The sequence below is a fragment of the Balaenoptera physalus genome (genome assembly GCF_965194825.1).
Source record: "Balaenoptera physalus genome assembly, chromosome: 16".
Lineage (NCBI taxonomy): Eukaryota > Metazoa > Chordata > Mammalia > Artiodactyla > Balaenopteridae > Balaenoptera > Balaenoptera physalus.
The window spans coordinates 51492421-51511917 of NC_138898.1; the positions used below are offsets into that span (position 1 = coordinate 51492421).

At 48.3% G+C, this 19497-nt stretch overlaps 1 protein-coding gene and 2 long non-coding RNA genes across 7 annotated transcripts; 1 reads left to right on the forward strand and 2 right to left on the reverse strand.

Annotated features, from left to right (window-relative positions):
- Positions 1-34: 34 nt before the first annotated feature.
- LOC309645581 lies at positions 35-19446 on the reverse strand. 3 transcript variants are annotated; one of them, XR_014254968.1, is made up of 5 exons: positions 18823-19446; positions 9431-9667; positions 4280-8000; positions 1800-1933; positions 35-201 (listed from the first exon to the last, which is right to left on the reverse strand). It is a non-coding gene; the product is annotated as an uncharacterized lncRNA (long non-coding RNA). The 3 variants fall into 3 exon arrangements; XR_014254967.1 differs by having other exon boundaries at positions 35-1933; positions 7816-8000; XR_014254969.1 differs by having other exon boundaries at positions 35-1933.
- NME4 (NME/NM23 nucleoside diphosphate kinase 4) lies at positions 14862-18489 on the forward strand. 3 transcript variants are annotated; one of them, XM_082430868.1, is made up of 5 exons: positions 14862-15161; positions 16815-16945; positions 17218-17319; positions 17417-17529; positions 18052-18489. In XM_082430868.1, exons 1-5 carry the CDS (start codon positions 15071-15073, stop codon positions 18173-18175), a joined length of 561 nt encoding a protein of 186 aa, XP_082286994.1. In that variant the 5' UTR covers positions 14862-15070; the 3' UTR covers positions 18176-18489. The 3 variants fall into 3 exon arrangements, with proteins under 3 accessions (XP_082286994.1, XP_082286993.1, XP_082286995.1); XM_082430867.1 differs by having other exon boundaries at positions 14867-15161; positions 16812-16945; XM_082430869.1 differs by having other exon boundaries at positions 14871-15161; positions 16688-16945.
- Positions 17044-18122, reverse strand: LOC309645584. The gene is made up of 2 exons (XR_014254971.1): positions 18034-18122; positions 17044-17128 (listed from the first exon to the last, which is right to left on the reverse strand). It is a non-coding gene; the product is annotated as an uncharacterized lncRNA (long non-coding RNA).
- Positions 19447-19497: the final 51 nt, after the last annotated feature.

A 19497-nucleotide genomic window follows, 5' to 3' on the forward strand; every position in this document is an offset into this window, starting at 1 on the left:
CTCCCGGCGCGTCACACCACAAAGGCGCTACGAGTATGTGTGAAAAACACTTTCATGGAAAAATGAAAAGGCTCCTTGTACATATTTCGTACACTGTGAAGGTGGCGATTCACGTCAGTGGGTGGGACTCACTCACCCTTGACATCCGGGTAGATTCCAACAGATTAAGGATTTCAGCGTGAAAAGGAAACGATGGAGGGACTGGAAGAGAACATGGGGAAACTTTCACAGTTTAGGGGAAGCGAAGGCTTTTCTACATGTGACCCAGTAGGCTAGAGGCAAGATAGAAATTCAGCTACGAGCAAAACTGCATAACCAAACTCAAAAAACAAGCCTCAAATGGGAGGACACTTGCAACTCACATCACAAAGGGCCGATCTTAATGAGACTACTACTAATAAAGAGTTCCTACAAGTAAATAAGAAATATCAACTCTCCCACAGCAAACCACCAGAGAAGATTCCTAGAAAGGATATGCAGATGACTATTTCCCTCCTTAGAGAAATGCAAACTGAAAAGCACCCAGAGGCTTTTCTTCTTTCACCTAACAAATCTGCAGAGATCAAAAAATTTGATCCTACCGAAAGGGTGGCATTGCCCACAGACTTTCTTAGGTTTGCTGAGCCTCCCGGGAGCCTCAGTCCTGCCACCAATGTGCATTTTCCCTGCAGATACGGTCACAGAGGCGTGAGGCTGCATTCGAGTGCAGCATGCACCCAGATATTGGTAATGAGGGAATGGGCATTAGAGTCATGGGTACCCAGATCGAAATTCAAACACTGTGATATTATAAACACTGATCCAGTGGGCTGTAAAAGGAAAACCAGGAAGCTCTGTGTACTAATTGGGAATGGTCTACCAGGGGGACCATTAGCTGAAAAAAGGGAAGGGCTGAATAATGTGTTCAGAAAGCTACCATTTTTGTAGAAAACAAATTTTTTTAATTTGCATGTCTTAAAGACATAGACTGCCTGGAAGCATCCAGCAGCCGGGGAGGGAAGGGAATCCTGTGGCTGAGGATTGGGAAGAGGGGCTATACCTGTTTGCACCTTTCGAACTTTGTACGTGTGTGTGTGCGCGCGCGCGCGCGCGTGCGTGAGGGTTTACCGGTCGGGAGGGAAGAGAAGCTGACCCGGGGAGCCCAAGGCCACTGAATGCTGGGGGGTAAGGGGGGGGTGAGGCATGGCGGGAGGGTGGGGGGAGGAAGCCCCAGGTGTGAACCCTTAAAACAGACCCTTTATTCCTCTGGAATCTAGGCTGGACCCCCCTCACCCGTGGCCGCAGGGGGCTCCCAGGTTCTCAATTTAAAGGGACAGAGACCAATTCTGGATTTTGCTGAGCTTCGATTTTAGTGCACTGTACTGACCCAGATCATGCTGGGAACAGCAGCTGTGGTCAGCACTGAGCCGCGCAGACTGTTCCAGCCGAGATCCATCCCTGCCCCAGGCTGGGCTCAGCGGTCCCCCACCAGCCCTACCCACTCTGAGGGTCACCTCAGTGTGAGGCTCCCGGGCCAAGCTCCCCAAGCAGGCAGGAGAAGAGGCATCGGTGCTCCATCTAGGGGACTCAGGAGAACTCTGCTAAGTAACAGAGTATTAATAATGGAAAGGAGGGACTTCTCTGGTGGTCCAGTGGGTAAGACTCCATGCTCCCAATACAGGGGGCCAGGGTTCAATCCCTGGTCAGGGAACTAGATCCCACATGCATGCTGCAAAAAGGTCCCGCATGCCACAACTAAGGCCCAGCGCAGCCTAAATAATAAATAAATAAATATTTTTTAAAAAATGGAAAGGACCCACCTGGGAGGCCTCATCTGAAGATGGAAACAGGCCCAGTGGCAGGAGGCCCCTTCTGGAGGTCTTGCGAATACACGGTTCTGTATCCTACCTCACACTACACAGAAAAATGAACTCCAACTGGATCAGGTTGTCAACTGTCAGGAATAAAATGATAGTGCTCGCCTCAGCAGCATATATACTAAAATTGGAACGATACAGAGAAGATTAGCATGGCCCCTGCACAAGGATGACACGCAAATTCGTGAAGCGTTCCATATTTTTAGGCGGGAAAGAGGGGGGAGGGATAAATTGGGAGATTGGGATTGACATTTACACACTACTATATATAAAATGGATAATTAATAAGGACCTACTTTATAGCACAGGGAACTCTACTCAATACTCTGTAATGACCTATATGGGAAAAGAATCTAAAAAAGAGTGGATATATGTATATGTATATGTATAACTGACTCACTTTACTGTACACCTGAAACTAACACAACACTGTAAATCAGCTATAATCCAACAAAATTTAAAAAAAAGAATAAAATGATAAAAATATTAAAAGGAAACTATGTCCCCTAGAATACAGGCATGGGAAAGAATTTCTTGAGCAAGACAGGGAACCGGGGAACATGAAGAAAAAGTTACTTATTTGACTACATTTTAAAAAATGCTATGTAATTATAAAAAAGTGTGAAAGGCTAGATGTCATCAATTAAGTCAAAAGACAAATGGGAGAAAACGTGCTATGTGTGATAAAAGGTGAATATACCTAAGATAGAAAGGAAATTCACACACTGAAAAAAAGACAGTCCAAAAGAAGACACTGGAAATATCCCATAACCCAGCAATTTACAGGAGAAGATGAGAAAGATGAAAGTGGTCCACTGGTGGCAGTGGGTGACAGGGGCAGAAGATGTTGCCAGGGCAGGATGCCCTGAGAGTGATGCTCTGGTTTGAGTGCTCCCCCTTGGCAGCCCTCACCAGCTTCCCTGGGCTGGCAGATGGGGGTGAGGCTACCTGGGACCCCAGCTCCGAGAAGAAGCCACCCACACTGGCTCCCCCTGCAGTGACCCGAGCAGGGGTGAAAAGAGGTCTAACATGTTTAAAGTTGGAGTCCCAAAAGGATAGAACGAGGCAGAAAAAACATGTGAAATTTGGTGAAAGACATTAATGCACAGATTCAAGAAGCTCAGTGAATCCTAAGAAGAAATTGTACAAAGAAAATCACACCCAGGCACATAATAGTCAACTACTGAAAACCAAACAAAAAGAAGAAATATTGAAAGCATCCAGAGAAAAATTACATTCAAGGGAATAACAATTCAAACAACGTATGACTTCTCTTCAGGAACAATGGAGCAGACAGGACAGGGGGAAGGAGAAAACAGACCTACATGGTTGCAAGATTCCTGCATCTTACATGAAGTGGCACAGTATAAATTCTAAATAGTCTGTGAAATGTTAGGGATGTAATTACAATCCCTAGAGCAACCAGTATAAAAATAATGCTAAAGTATACCTAAAAATCCAATAAATAAATTAAACGGTATTTAAAAATATTCATTTAATCCGAAAGAGGTCAGGAAAGGAGGAAAAGAATATAAATCAGAGGGGGCAAACACAGAACAAATAATAAAATAGGAGATCTAACTCCAACCATATCAATAATTACATTAATTATTCATGGACTACACACTCCAATTAAAAGGCAGAGATGATCAGACTGGATTTTTAAAAAAGCAAGAAGACACAGATGGGTTTAAAGTAAGCGGATGGACAAAGACCCAGCATGCAATAATAAACATGAGAAACTGGAGTGCCTATATTTCTATTAGATAAGGTGGACTTCAAGACAAAAGGTATCACCAAAAAAAATTTTTTTTCATAACCATAAAAGGGTCAATTCATAAGGAAGAAATAAATATGTATGCACCTATTAAAAGAGCATCAAGGGACTTCCCTGGTGGTCCAGTGGTTGAGACTCTGTGCTCCCAATGCAGGGGGCCTGGGTTCGATCCCTGATTGGGGAACTAGATCCTGCATAACACAGCTGGGAGCCCGCATGCCGCAACTAAGACCCAGCGCAGCCAAATAAATAAATAAATATTTTTTTAAAAAACAGTTCTCCATAAACTTCAAAGAATTTGGGTGATACAGAATATGTTCTCTGACCACAGTGGAATTAAATTAGAAATCTATAACAATAATTAGGTATCTAGAAATCAGTTAAAATCAGACTCAGGGTCTTCTGAGAGGCTGCTGGTTTGCAGGTGATGGGGAAGGGGCAACCTGGAAACTTCCACATTTACCCAAAGAAGCACAAGATTAGAAACAGCCAGAGAGCCGGTGTAGGGCAAGGAGACAGCAGCAGCAGGGCTGGTATGGAGTCTGGTTCTCCTGGGTTGCCCCCTCTTCTCACCCTGCAGGGCAGGGTCTCTCCAAGCAGGAATGTCCCAGAAATCCAAGGCTGTCGCCCCTCATTCCCCACCCACCTCATCCTTAGTCAGGCTGCAAGTGTCAACCGGGGCTTCAGTCACCTCAAGGCTGGACTGGGGTAGGATCTGCTTCTAAACTCACATCCGTGGCTGTGGCCTCAGGTCCACACTGGTTGTTGGCCAGAGACCTGGGTTCCTTGTCAAGTGGACCTGCCCGTAGGGCAGCTGGAGCTCCATGCAGGATGGGGGGAAGGAGAAAGGAAGAAGCAGATCAGCAGGTCTGGTCACCAATCCTGAAGGCAACCTCCCATCTCCTGCTGTTTTCTCCTTGTCACTGGGTGCAGCCCACACTCCAGGGGAGAGGGTTACGGGAGTGTGTGGGCGGAGTCGTTTTCTGTTATTAACTTGTAAGAGTTCTTTGTAAATTCTTCATACTAGACCCTGATCAGATTTATGAGTTGCAAATATTTTCTCTGGCTCTGTAGCTTGTCTTTTCCCTTTCTTGGTAACTCCACGATGTTCACCTAAAGGGGTTTGGTCAGCTGAGATTCTCACTAGCACTGAGGAGTTCCAGTGGTCCACATCCTTGCTAATATCCGGAATTTTCAGACTTGGAGATTTGTACCATGACTTTATTTGCGTTTCTCTGATTACTCCTGAGGCTGAGCACCTTTGCGTTATTTACTAGCTGTTAAAATTTCCTCTTTGGAGAAATGAATCTTCAAGTATTTGCTGTGCTGTTGGGCCACTGGTCTTTTACTCACTGATTTCTGGTCATAGAGCCCTAGACGTGCATAGGTTTTAAGTGGTGGAAATATTCTTTCCTGTTCTGTGACTTGTCTTTTTCTTTCTTCATGGTCTGTGTGTGTGTATTTAATATATTTTATTTTTAAGAGTTTTAGATTCATAGCAAAGTTAAGCAGAAAGTGCAGAGGGTTCCCATATACCCTCTACCCCCAAACATGCACAGCTTCCCCCAATATCACCATCCCCCACCAGGGTGGTCATTTGTTACAGCTGATGAACCTACATCCTAATCACCACCCACAGTCCATAGCTTACATTAAGGTTCACTCTTGGTATTGTACATTCTATGGGTTTGGACAAATATATAATGACATGTATCTATCATTATAGTACCATACAGGGTAGTTTCACTGCCCTAAGTATCCTCTGTGCTCTGCCTGTTCATCGTTTCCAGCGCCCAACCCCTGGCAATCACTGATCTTTTTACTGTCTCCAGAGTTTTGCCTTTTCCAGTATGTTATATAGTCAGAATCATACAGTATATAGCCTTTCCGAACTGGCTTCTCTCACTAAGTAATATGCATTTACGTTTACTCCATGTCCTTTCAGAGTTTGATGGCACATTTCTTTTTTTTTTTTTTTTTTTTAACGACCTGTTTTGTTTTTTACCTTTTATTATAGAAATTTTCAAACATACACTGAAATCAAATAATACACTCAAGCCCTCACATACCTATCACCCCAGTTCAACAATCATCAACATTTTGACAGCTTTGTTTCATCTACTCCCCACCTTTTCTTCTTTTTCTTTTAATATTTTTATTTTTTTAAAATTTATTTATTTTTGGCTGTGTTGGGTCTTCGTTGCTGTGCCCGGGCTTTCTCTAGTTGCGTCGAGCAGGGGCTACCCTTCATTGCGGTGCGCAGGCTTCTCAATGCGATAGCTTCTCTTGTTGCGGAGCACGGGCTCTAGGCGGGCGGGCTTCAGTAGTTATGGCACGCGGGCTCAGTAGTTGTGGCTCGTGGGCTCTAGAGGGCAGGCTCAGTAGTTGTGGCGCATGAGCTTAGTTGCTCCGTGGCATGTGGGATCCTCGCGGATCAGGGCTCGAACCCGTGTCCACTACATTGGCAGGCAGATTCTTAACCACTGGGCCACCAGGGAAGTCCCCCGTATTTCTTTTCATTGCTGAACTATATTCCACTGTCTGGATGCACCACAGTTTATTTATCCATTCACCTACTGAAGGACATCTTGGTTGTTTCCAAGTTTTGGCAATTTATGAATAAAGCAATTATGAATAAAGCTGCTGTAAACATCCATGTGCGCTTTTTGTGGGGACATACATTTTCAACTCATTTGAGTAAATACCAAGTATAATGATTGCTGCAGCACATGGTAAGAGTATGTTTAGCTCTGTAAGAAACCACCAGAATATATTCCAAAGTAACTGTTACATTTTGCATTTCCACCAGTGATGAACTAGTGTTCCTGTTGCTTTACATTCTTGCCAGCATTTGGTATTGTCAGTGTTTTAGATTTGGGCCATTTTAATGTCTTCATGGTGTTTTTTATGAAGTCCTTCATTTTAATGTAGTTGAATTTGTCAATCATTTTCTTTATGATTAGTCCCTTTGGTGCCTAAAGAAATTCTTCCTCTTAAAAGGTCCTGCTTAGGGCTTCCCTGGTGGCGCAGTGGTTGAGAACCTGCCTGCCAATGCAGGGGACACGGGTTCGAGCCCTGGTCTGGGAAGATCCCACATGCCGCGGAGCAACTAGGCCCGTGAGCCACAATTACTGAGCCTGCGCGTCTGGAGCCTGTGCTCCGCAACAAGAGAGGCTGCGATAGTGAGAGGCCCGCGCACCGCGATGAAGAGTGGCCCCCACTTGCCGCAACTAGAGAAAGCCCTCGCACAGAAACGAAGACCCAACACAGTCATAAATAAAAATAAATAAATAAATTAAAAAAAAAAAAAAAAGGTCCTGCTTATAGTTTCTTACCTTCTGAAAGATTTATAGATCTGCCTTTCATATTTAGGCCTTTAATCTACCTGAAATTTATTTCTGTGTATGTAGGATTAGGTCTCTCTCTCTCTTTTTCTATATGGATACCTGATTGAGCCAGCAATGTTTACTGAAAAGTCTGCATTTCCCACTGATCTGCAGTGGCTCCTCAATCATATATTCGGTGCTGGTACATGTATGAGTCTGTTTCTGGGTTCTCTATCCTGTTCCCTTGGTCTACTTGTCAATACCTGGGCCAACACACGGTCGGAATTATTACAGCAATGTAACGAGGACTGATAGCTTGCAGAACAAGCCCTCTCATACTCATCTTCTTCAGAGAGTCTGGGTAGTCAGGTCCCTTGCATTTCCATATTGTAATTCGAGACCACAAAACAATCCTGTTGGAACATTGATTGGGGTCTGTGGGTCAAGGTGAGGACAGCTGACCACTGGCCCTGGGCCCTGGCTCTATCTGAAGGGCTCAGGGGTGCAGGGTCCGAGACAAGATGTCTGTCGTCCTAAGCCTCAGAAGGAACTAGGGCTGCCTTGCCAGGAGGAAGCTCAATGTGAACAACTTGGAGACAAGAAAGTCATGCACCAGATCAGGACAGAGATTGAGAGAAAGGACGTTGTTGCAGACCAGCCTCACTTGGACCAAACCCGGCCGGCTTGGGGGAAGGAGAGAAAAGACTCTTCAGGTGGATACATGGCGGGGGTTTTAACCCACGTGAAACTGGACCTGTAACAACTGAAAATGATCTGAGGGCTATGAGATCTACTCCTCAAGAGATGGGAGAGGAGAGTCTAGAAGGGAGCAATGCGGTCACGGAGAAATAAATACCGAGCAAATGTATTGACAAAGTGCTTCCACGTTTAGTGCCGGATGCGGGAGGAGAGTCAGCATCAGAGGAGAAATGAACAGCCTCGTGTTTGTGCTCTGCTGTATCAAATGTGGTCATAAAGTGCTTCCTTCTGGTATCTTCCTGTCTGAGGCTGGGTTTCCTGGAGGTGGACCCTGATGTGGACCTGTGTGAAAATGTGAAAACGATGTTTTAGGATGTGGTCCCAGAGAACACTCAGGGGGAGTAGGAACTGGGTCTGGAAAGGGAAAAGAAGGAGGCCCATGTCATGGAACTCTGGCCTGATCTCTCAGGAACCTCTGAAGGCACCCCAGAACTGTTGCGATATGGGGGCCAGGGAGATGCAGGGTGCACATCTCTGCCTCTGGGGGAGGTAAATCCCCCAGCAATCCCATTTGACACAGTGGCAGTGGGTCTGGAAGCCTGAGGAGGGCGTCAGGGTGCAGGAGAGGGACAGGAACAGGGACCAGAGGGGACAGGACAAGACAGGACAGAGCAAGAAGCAGCCCATGTGCCAGAACCCTATTCCCTGAGGCACCGTCAGCAGCACCTTACAGAGGAGGGGACGGGGCTCAGAGCGGGTAAAGCTGTAGCCTTAGGAGAAGGACCAGGGTCGAAACTCAGGTGTCCTAACTCACTCAGCCAGCCACCTGTGAACCTGAAGTCTTCACACAGAAGCTGCACAGATCCTGGCCAGAAGAGGATGCAGGGAACTGTGGTCGGAGGAGCAGTGGACCAAGGGCCACTTTTCTACTTGAGCCCTGGCTTGGCCACTGAGAAGCCAAGGGATTCCACATCTCAGATGAGCTCAGTTGAGCCAGGCTGGGTTGAGTGGGAGGCATCTCAACAAACTACCCCAAATCTCAACGGCTTCAACCAACAGCCAGGATATTTTCTGCTGATTCTTTGCTGAGTCGGAGTTGGGCAGGGTTCAGCTGGTGGCACTTCTGCTCCTTGAGGCATAAGCTGGGGCTGGAACTCTCGAGATGACTACCCACACTTCTGGTGCTTTGGTAGGGATAAGCTGGGGGCTGGTGGCTCTTTCTTTCTCGTTCTCTGTGGCTGCCTTAGGCTTCTTTACATGGAAAGGAAAGTCCAAGACCGTGCATCCCAAATGGCAAAGGCAGAAGTGCAGATCTCTAAGGCCCAGATGAGGATGTTACCCAGCGTTTGTGCAGACACAACCAGCCACAGGGCCAGCCCAGATGCAAAGGGGGTGGGGAAGCAGGCTCACCTCCCAACAGGAAGTGGCCACCTTGCACAGAGCAGGGGCGTGAGCCATGTGATGCACTGTCTCTGGGAACAGGGATCAGTCTGGGGCTGGGCTACAGCAGCCTCAGAGTCCCAGAGCAGTGTAGGGCCAGACCTGTGTAGGGTTGGAAGTGGTTTGATGAAATAGCAAGATGTCTCAAGACATTTAAAATATGTGACATAATAATAAATGCTTTTTCATTTTTTTGGTCTTTTTTGTTTTGTTTTTTCTTTTCTTATTTTTTCTTTTTCATCTTTGAAAAAACAGCTTTGTTGAGAAATAATTCCATACTAAACCATTCACCCATTTAAAATTTACAATTCAATGATTTTTGGTGTACTCACACATATGTGTAACCATCACCACAGTCAATTTTAGAACATTTTCATCTCCTAAAAAGAAGCTCCAGGGACTTCCCTGGTGGTCCAGTGGTTAAGAATCTGCCTTCCAATGCAGGGGATGCGGGTTTAATCCCTGATCGACGAACTAAGATCCAACATGCTGCAGGGCAACTAAGCCCGCACGCCTCAACTAGAGGGCCCGCACGCCGCATTGAAGATCCTGCGTGCCGCAACTAAGACCTGAAGCAGCCAAAAATAAAATAAAATAAATAAATATTAAGAAAAAAGAAGCTCCATACCCTTTAGCTATCACCCTCCCATTCCCCCACCACTCCCCACCCCCAGCCCTAAGCAACCACTAATACTACTTTCTGTCTCTGTATACTTCCCTATTCTGTACTTTCACATGAATGGAATCATACAATATGTGGCCTTTTGTGACTGAATTCTTTCACTCAGCATAATGTTTCCAAGGTTCCTTCAAGGGTATTCCCTTGCAGTCCAGTGGTTAGGGGGAAAAAAAGTTCATTCAGGTTACAGCATGTGTCAGTATTTCCTTCCTTTTATGGCCGAATACTATTCCACTGCATGGACTGACCACATTTTGTTTATCTATTCATCAACTGATGGACACTTGGGTTATTTCCACCCTTTGGCTACTATAAATAATGCTGCTGTGAAAATTTGTGTACAAGTTTTTGTGGACATGTACTTTCATTTCTTTTGGGTATATACCTAGAAATAGAATTTCTGAGTCATATGATTCGATTTTTAATCATTTGAGAAATTGCCAGACTATTTCCCAAAGTGGCTGCATTATTTTACATTTCCATCAGTAATGTAGGAGGGTTCCAATTTTTCCACATCCTCACCAACACAGGTTATTATCTGACCTTTTGGTTCTAGCCATGCTAGCGGGCATATAGTTGTCTCTCAGGGTTTTGATTTGCATTTCCCTGATGACTAATGATGTTGAGCATCTTTTCAGGTGCTGAATCAAAGTGATTCAGTTATATATATATATTCTTTCTCATATTCTTTTCCATTATGGTTTATCACAGGATATTGAATATAGTTTCCTGTGCTATGCAATAAGACCTTGTTGTTTACACATTGCATATATAATAGTTTGCATGTGTTAATCCCAAACTCCCAATCCATCCCTCCCCCACCCTCCTCTCCCTTGGCAACCACAAGTCTGTTCGGTGAGTCTGCTTCTGTTTTGTAGATAAGTTAATTTTTTTAAATGATACTTTTTTAAATACATTTTTATTGGAGTATAATTGCTTCACAATACCGTGTTAGTTTCTGTTGCACAACAAAGCAAATCAGCCATATGCATACACATGTGCCCACATCCCCTCCCTCTTGAGCCTCCCTCCCATCCTCCCTACCCCACCCTTCTAGGTCATCGCAAAGCACCAAGCCAGTCTCCCTGTGCTATGCTGCTGCTTCCCACCAGCCAACTGTTTTACATTTGGTAGTGAATATACACCGATGCTACTCTCACTTCGCCCCAGCTTCGCCCTCCCACCCCATGTCATCAAGTCCGTTCTCTATGTTTACCTCTTTACTTCCTGCCCTGCAACTAGGTTCATCAGTACCTTTTTTTTTTTTTTAGATTCCATATATATGCATTAGCATATGATATTTGTTTTTCTCTTTCTGACTTACTTTACTCTGTATGACAGGCTCTAGGTCCATCCACCTCACTACAAATAACTCAGTTTCATTCCTTTTTATGGCTGAGTAATATCTCATTGTATACATGTGCCATATCTTTTTTTTTTTAACTTATTTATTTATTTATTTATTTTTGGCTGTGTTGGGTCTTCGTTTCTGTGCGAGGGCTTTCTCTAGTTGTGGCAAGCGGGGGCCACTCTTCATCGCGGTGCACGGGCCTCTCACTATCGTGGCTTCTCTTGTTGCGGAGCACAGACTCCAGATGCGCAGGCTCAGTAGTTGTGGCTCATGGGCCCAGTTGCTCTGCGGCATGTGGGATCTTCCCAGACCAGGGCTCAAACCCGTGTCCCCTGCATTGGCAGGCAGATTCTCAACCACTGCGCCACCAGGGAAGTCCCCACATCTTCTTTATCCATTCATCTGTCGATGGACATTTAGGTTGGTTCCATGTCCTGGCTATTGTAAATAGTGCTGCAATGAACATTGTGGTGCATGTCTTTTTAAAAAAAAAAAGCTATTTATTTGGCTGCACCGGGTCTTAGTTGTGGCATGCGGGATCTAGTTCCCTGACCAGGGATCGAACCTGAGCCCCCTGAATTGGGAGCGCAGAGTCCTAACCACTGGACCACCAGGGAAGTCCCGTAGATAAGTTAATTTGTGTCATATTTTAGATCCCACATATAAGTGATATCATATGGTATTTGTCTTTCTCTTTCTGACTTACTTCACTTAATATGATAATTGCTAGGTCCATCCATGTTGCTGTAAATGGCATTATTTCATTCTTTTTTATGGCTGAGTTATATTCCATTGTATATGTGTATCACATCTTCTTTACCCATTTATCTGTCAATGGACATTTAGGTTGTTTCCATGTCTTGGCTACTGCAACACCATTTGTTAAAAAGACTATTCTGTCTCTCATTGAATGGTCTTGGCTTCCTCGCCAGAATCAGTTGACTGTAGATGTATGGTTTTATTTCTGGACTCTCAATTCTATTCCATTGGTCTATATGTCTATCCTTGTGCTGGTACCACACTGACTTGATTATTATTGTTTTGTGATAAGTTTGAAATCAGGAAGTGTGAGTTCTCCTGCTTTGTTCTTTTTCAGGAGTTTCTGGTTATTCTGGGTCTCTTGCAAACCCACTGAATTCGAGAATCAACTTATCAATTTTTACAAAGAAGTCAGGATTTTGGCAGGGATTGAGCTGAATCTGTAGATCAGTTTGAGGAGCATTGACAGGGATTGAGTTGACTCTGTAGATCAGTTTGAGGAGCATTGACATATGAACATGTTAAGTCTTCCAATCCATGAATGTGGGATTTTTGTCCTGTTTAGATTTTCTGTAATTTCTTTCAACAATGATTTGTAGTTTTTAGAGTATATGAAATCAAAAGGGAAATCAGAAAATACTTTGAGATGAAAGAAAATGAAGACACATCAAAACTTATGGAATATAGTTAATGCAGTGTTTAGAGGGAAATTTATAGCTGTAAATGTCTATACTAAGAAAGAAAAAAATATTTCAAAACAATAATCTAATCTCCTCTCTTAAGACAGTGGATGGGAGGGAGGGAGACGCAAGAGGGAAGAGATATGGGAACATATGTATATGTATAACTGATTCACTTTGTTATAAAGCAGAAACTAACACACCATTGTAAAGCAATTATACTCCAATAAAGATGTTAAAAAAAAAAAATTCTGGACCAGAAAGAAAAGAGAAGAAGAGAAGTACATCTTGTATATTTGTTTGATTTTCTGAATTTGCTATAAATGACTATTGGGATAGTGGAAAGAAATCTGAATGGAGTTTGAAGGTAGGGTGGTTGTATTGTACCAATATTAATCTCCTTATTTTCATGGATTTACTGTGGTTATATAGGAGATTGTCCTTGTTTTAGAAAAATATACATTCAATAATCATCATGTCTGAGACTTATTCTTAAATGCTATAAAAATATAGAGAAAGATAAACAGACAGACAAAGAGAGAATAATAAAGCAAATGTGGTCAGATGTCAACAACAGTGGAATCAAAGTGAAGGGGATGTAGGTGTTGTACTGTTCTTGCAACTTTTCTGTGATTTTGGAATTGCTTCAAAATAAAAAAGTAAAAAAAAGAAAAAAAAAAAGACAGTGGAAAAAGAAGGTCACTTGTATTTAACATTGTACTGAAGATTCTAGCCGAGCAATTAATTAATAAAATGAAAAAAAAGACATCCAGATTGGGAAGGAAAAAGTCAAACTATCTCTATTCCTGTATGACATAACCTTGTACGTACAAAATCCTGAGGAATCCACTAAAAAACTATTAGAATTAATAAATGAGTTCACCAAAGTCTCTGGATACAAGATCCATATACAAAACTCAATTGTATTTTTATATGCTTGTAATGAACAATTGAAAATGAAATTAAGAAAATTCCATCCACAACAGCATAAAGAAGTATATATGCTTTTTCAAAAACTCATTACAGGGCTTCCCTGGTGGTGCAGTGGTTAAGAATCCACCTGCCAATGCAGGGGACACGAGTTCGAGCCCTCGTCTGGGAGGAGTCCACATGCCACGGAGCAACTAAGCCCGTGCGCCACAACTAGTGAGCCTGCGCTCTAGAGCCCGCGAGCCACATCTACTGAAGCCCGTGTGCTACCACTATTGAAGCCCGCACGCCTAGAGCCCGCCTGGGCTCCACAACAAGAGAAGTCACCACAATGAGAAGTCCGCGCATTGTAATGAGGACTAGCCCCCGCTCCCCGCAACTAGAGAAAGCCCACATGCAGCAACGAACATCCAACGCAGCCAAAAATAAAATAGATTAAAAAAAAAAAAAAGAAAAGAAAAGAATCCGTCTGCCAATGCAGGGGGCACGGGTTTGAGCCCTGGTCCGGGAAGATCCCACATGCCACGGAGCAACTTAGCCGTGCTCCACAACTACTGAGCCCATGTGCCACAACTACTGAAGCCCGCGTGCCTAGAGCCTGGGCTCCGCAACAAGAGAAGCCACCACATTTAGAAGCCTGTGCACCCCAACGAAGAGTAGCCCCCGCTCACCTCATCTAGAGAAAGCCCACGCACAGCAACGAAGACCCAACGCAGCCAAAAATAAATAAATAAAATTACATAAGATCTTGCAATTGATCTCATATTTCAAACAGTATTGCGCCACCTTCTCAACTGGAACAATATAGTAAATGAGAATATCTGTGATTTCTGCTTGCGATAAAGTCACAGGGACCGTAAGGGTTTAAGTGGAAGCTAAATTCCTTCAGTTAGAGGAATGCAGTTACATGTCCACTTGAGAATAAAGGTGGGATTTTCCCCATCCAAATGCAGAGATGCCCTGCCTGACCTTGCCTGACCATCCAGGTCCACCCTCTCCAGATGCAGGGTGTAATTTCCGAGGGAGACTCAGGTGGGAGGACATTCCCCGCCCCCAAAAGCAGGTCCTGCTGCCAGGACGGGGTACAGCCCAAGACAGGCGCAAGAGGACTTGCATGAACTCAGAATGATACTTAAGAACTGTGTTGGTATAAAGACGAACACAATCCATGCTGTGTTCGTCATCATTGTTATTTTTTTCTTCTGATTTTAACAGCAATTGACATTAAATACTTCCCGAGGCCGCTTGAGTGAAGCAGGGTCGGTGTGGGGCCGCGAGGGTAGGGGCCGTGGGGGCCTTGCGCCGCTCTCCCTCCCTCCACCCCTCCTCCTCTTCCCCCTTCCCCTCCCTCCCTCCTACCTTTCTCCCGCTGCCCGTTCCCCGGGTTCCTTTTCTCCCTCTGCCCCTCCACCTCCCTCCCCTTCCCTCCCTCCCTCTTCCCTCTGTCCCTCCAACCCTTCCCCAGGTTCCTTTTCTCCCTCCACCCTCCTCCCTCCCTCTTCCCTCCGCCCCTCCCCCTCCATCCCCGGGCCTCTCTCTTACGCTCTCAGACGGCACTCGCGGGCAGGGAGTCATGCGCGGTCTCTCCGGGCGCGCGGCGCTGCGGGGGCTGATGTGCCGCACGCGGGCCCCGGTCGCAAACCTGCTTGCGCGCTCCAGCTCTGGTGAGTCCGCCCACCCGGCGGCCATGCGCGAGGTGGGGCGGGCTGAGGCGCCGCAGGCCTCTGCTGGCGCACGTGCGGGCCCTGGCGCAGGGGGCTTGAGGCCTCGGGACAGGCCGGCTGGAGCTGCGCGACCGTCGGGTTCCCGCCGGGCTGGGGCCCTGCGCACACAACCCCCCCACCGCTCACTCCCACCCAGCCCCCCACGCCCCCGCTCACCTCCTCACCGTGCTCAGGGCAGGGGGTCCCCAGGGCTCCAGGGCAGGAGGAAGCCAGAAGCCTGGTGGCCACACTTTGCGGCGGACCCGGGACTCCTGAGCGGGGTCATTCTCAGCAGATGAATACTCCCGTCCTGGGGCGTTTTTCCGCCTGGCGTATTCCTGCCCGCTGGTATCCACAGGGACCTCTGCCCTAGCTGCTGGCCCTCAGGCTCTTCCTGCTGGCCCTTGGGCCCTTCCTGAGCGGCAGGCAGATGTCCTGGCGTTCCAAATGCTGGCAAAAGTGAACTGCCACCGTCTGAGGCATGAGCCAGCTGGCAGCAGGGCCCCCAGGCACTGGGCTTGGGGGATGGAATAAGGAAGGGGGGCCTTCCTCCAGCGCGGTTCATTGAAGGGATGTGGTGGGCACCCACTGCCTGCTCTCCAGGCCCTGCACAACTTTGGTTAATTTTCCTCCTGGGGATGGGAAGGCAGCTGCAGTTGCCTACAGGGACACTGGCCCTCCTGGACCCTACGTCTTATCTCTCCTCCAGTTCTCTCCTCCCTCTTTGCAGGAATTAGCTGGACATCCAGGGTCTGGGCTCCTCTCAAAAGTACACTTGACCCTGGACCCAATGCTGAGGGTCAGCGTAACTCTGGAAGTGGCCTGGGGCTGTAGGAGGGTGATGATGCTGGGGGTCTCCCGGGCAGTGTCTCCCCAGGAGGGGGAAGACTGTGGCAGTGTTGACTTTAGGTCTGGAAGCGTCCCACCCTGGAACCCCACAGCAGCCTGGCCAACGAAGGTGTGAGGGGAGGAGGCCTCTCAACTCTCCCCACCTGCAGACAGGAACCCCTCCACCTTTCTCCTCAATCCCCAGGTCCCTTTGTCCCGTTGTCTGTGGCCCACCCGGTGGGGAAAGTGCACTTCTGCCTCCCTGGTCCCCTGCCATTCCTTCACCTGAGACCCAGAAGATGGGTGGTGGTTCCTTCCTGATGTGGCAGGTTGGGGGTTCAGACATTGTCTGTGCTAGCACCACAAAGGACAAGAGTGAAAATCAGGCCAAGGCTTGTACTTTCTTTCTAGTGTGGCATCTTTGGGCCTCCGGGTGGCCTCTGAGCTGGACTGTGCCTCCCCAGGCCTCCAGGCTGTCTAAGATAGATGCCTTTTCAGGGGACATCAGCTCTATCATGGGCAGCTTCTGCCACTGCCTGGAAGGGCCCATGGCCCCTCCGACAGGCTGAAGTCCCCAGGGGCCCCCTGTGCTGCTTGTCCCAAGGGGTAGCACCACGCTGGACAGTCCTGGCTGTGGACACCACACTTCTCCCCTCCAGAGCTGCTCTGCCTGAGGCAGACACTCTGAAGTCCAGGTGACACCTGGGTCCTGGCAGGGGAACCCAGGTCCGGGAGACATGAAAGGGTGAGGCCTCGGCAGCCCCGAACCCCCCTCTTCTAAAGGAGGACCCTCCTGGACCCTGGAGCGGACACTGGTTGCGGTGAAGCCAGACGGGGTGCAGCGGAGGCTTGTTGGGGATGTGATCCAGCGCTTTGAGAGGAGGGGCTTCAAGCTGGTGGGGATGAAGATGCTGCAGGTACCAGGGCTCTTTGCCTGTGGGTGTCCCTGAGGGGACCGGGATGGGGGGCTTCTCACATCTCAGCCCTGTGTCAGGAAGACATCATGGTGTTGGCAGTAGAAGGGGAGGGGTGGGGAGGTGTCTGCCTTGTGCTTTTGTGGCTGGAGTGCTGCCCCATGTAGGTGTCGTCTGCAAAGGGCCCTGTGATCAGTACACCACGTCACTGTCCCAGTGCCTGGTGGGGCTCCCTCTCCAAGGGCTCCTCTCACCCCCTTCCCCCAATGCACCAGGCACCAGAGAGCATCCTTGCTGAGCACTACCACGACCTGCAGAGGAAGCCCTTCTACCCAGCCCTCATCAGCTACATGAGCTCCGGCCCGGTGGTGGCCATGGTACAGCGGGGCAGGGGTGGTGGGAGGGGTGGAGGGTCCTGGACTGAGCCCTTGGTGATACCCACCTCTCCCCACCTCCTTTATCTCTGTGCTGCAGGTCTGGGAAGGCCCCAATGTGGTCTGCACCTCGAGGGCCATGATAGGACACACCAACTCGGCTGAGGCCACCCCTGGCACCATCCGGGGAGACTTCAGCATCCACATCAGCAGGTATGGGGGCCCTAACACACTCGGCCACTTGGAGCTGAGGGCCAGCTCACTAGGGGCTTGGGGCGGCGGCTTGCTGCTAAGGCAGATCCACCGGACCTGGGCTTCTTGCTCAGGGGAAAGTAAAGCCAGAAGAGACTTTTACTGGTGGCACATCACACCTAACGTTTGCTAGTGCGGTTTTTCAAAAAACCCTTTCATGCACACAGAAGATAAAGCATTCCCTGTGTGTTGTGTATGTGCTCTGCCATCGTTGTCTGTCACCTGACTTTATCGCCAGATGCCCCGGGGGGTTGGCACGGGACAGATGAGGTTGTGGCTAAGAAGCTGAGATCAGGCTGGAACCCAGTTTTGCAGCTCCCCTGTTCTTCCTTTCCCCTCTGTACAATCACCCCGCTTGCTCCCCTAGACAGTAGGGCATCAGGAGACTGTCCCTGGGACCTCCAAGGTGCACGCAGCAGACTGTCCCTGGGACCCCCAAGGTGCACACTGAAGCCTGTGTCCTACCTCTGCCACCTGGCACAGGAACGTCATCCACGCCAGCGACTCCGTGGAGGGGGCCCAGAGGGAGATCCAGCTGTGGTTCCAGAGCAGTGAGCTGGTGGACTGGGCAGACGAAGGCCACCACAGCAGCATCTATCCAGCCTGAGCACACAGGGTGCCCTCGGTCACCCCAGCATCCACCCAGGACCAACTACCTCTGTCGACAAGACCTTGAGCCCACACCCATGCTCTGCCCATCTGTCCCAGACCCACCCGCCTGTCCACCTGCTGCGCCAACCCCAGCCCAGAGGGGTTGAGCCACCAACTTTATGTGCCTTTTAGTATTATCCGAAGCAAGCAAGAGATTGGACAAAATCCTTTCTGTACCAAAGTGCCAGACAAGCTTTGGGGTGCCTCCAAAAGCTGGTAGTGTGACCTCCCTTCCCCCAAAGTGGGAACATTAAAATTCACTGTGCTGTGCGTGGGGGTGGAGTGCTCATTACAGCCTCTGCCATCTCTGAGGTAAGGATGAGGCCTTTATGCAAAGTTGTAAGCAGCTTGAAAGTAGAAATGAAGCTTACCATCTCTCACACACCAGGAGGGGATCAGTAACTTTGTTGAATGTATAAGACAGGCAGAGGTCCAGAGACCTCCAGCCTGAAATCTGGGGAATCCAAGCTGAGCCCCTGAGCTAGTGCTCTCCCTGAAGGAGGAGCCCTAGGCAGGATTGGAGGGTTGCAAAGGGGTAGGCAGGGAACTGAAGCCGCCCCCAGGGCAGAAAGGCTGGTGACCACACTGACACTACACACTTACGCCTGGTCCTCAGGTGTGTCCCCGGTCACTTGTCACAGGTACTGGACACCACACATCATTACACCTGCTGAGGCCGACTTGGTCCTCACTCAAATTTGACGTCTTGCAGACGGAAGCGCTGGTCCTGGATTCCCGGCTTTGGTTGCTCCCTGTGCCTACACATGAGGGCACGGATGAAGTGTACTGACTTTACTGGCCGCGAAAGGGTCATGTTGGGAGCTAACCCTGGGACTGGCCATTCGAGGGAAGAGCCTTCCTTGTTTCCCATGGCTTTTCCGGGCTCTAGTCTCCTTCCCGCTTCTACGTCACACTTTTGCAACAGGAAAGGGAAGCGTCCGGGAGGCGAGGAACTTTAAATGCTGGGCGAGTCCGACCAGGTGTTTTAAATGCACAGCAGGGCCCAGGGCGGTGAGGGAAGCCGAGGGGCCCTGGGCTGGCCCGCGAGCTCCACCTTAGCCCGGGAACCGAGTGTCCCCTGTGTCCGGCTGGCTCCGACCCCGGCACTAACGCCCAGTCTTGTGAAAAGGAGTCGGGAAAGCGGACGGCTCCCAGCCGTGTTCACCCCGCCTCCGCCGCGAGAAACTACCCGCCGCACTGCGCCTGCGCACACCTTGGCGCCCAGACTGACTTCCAGTCCCAGCAGGCCGCGCGGCCATGGGGCCGGAAGTCCTCGGA

Bases quoted from the DNA above. Each gene is read 5' to 3' on its own strand.
- NME4 (XM_082430867.1), top strand. From the start codon at position 15,071: ATGCGCGGTCTCTCCGGGCGCGCGGCGCTGCGGGGGCTGATGTGCCGC. The intron at 17,320-17,416 runs GTACAGCGGGGC...TCTGTGCTGCAG, and splicing joins CCGGCCCGGTGGTGGCCATG to GTCTGGGAAGGCCCCAATGT. The intron at 17,530-18,051 runs GTATGGGGGCCC...CACCTGGCACAG, and splicing joins TTCAGCATCCACATCAGCAG to GAACGTCATCCACGCCAGCG.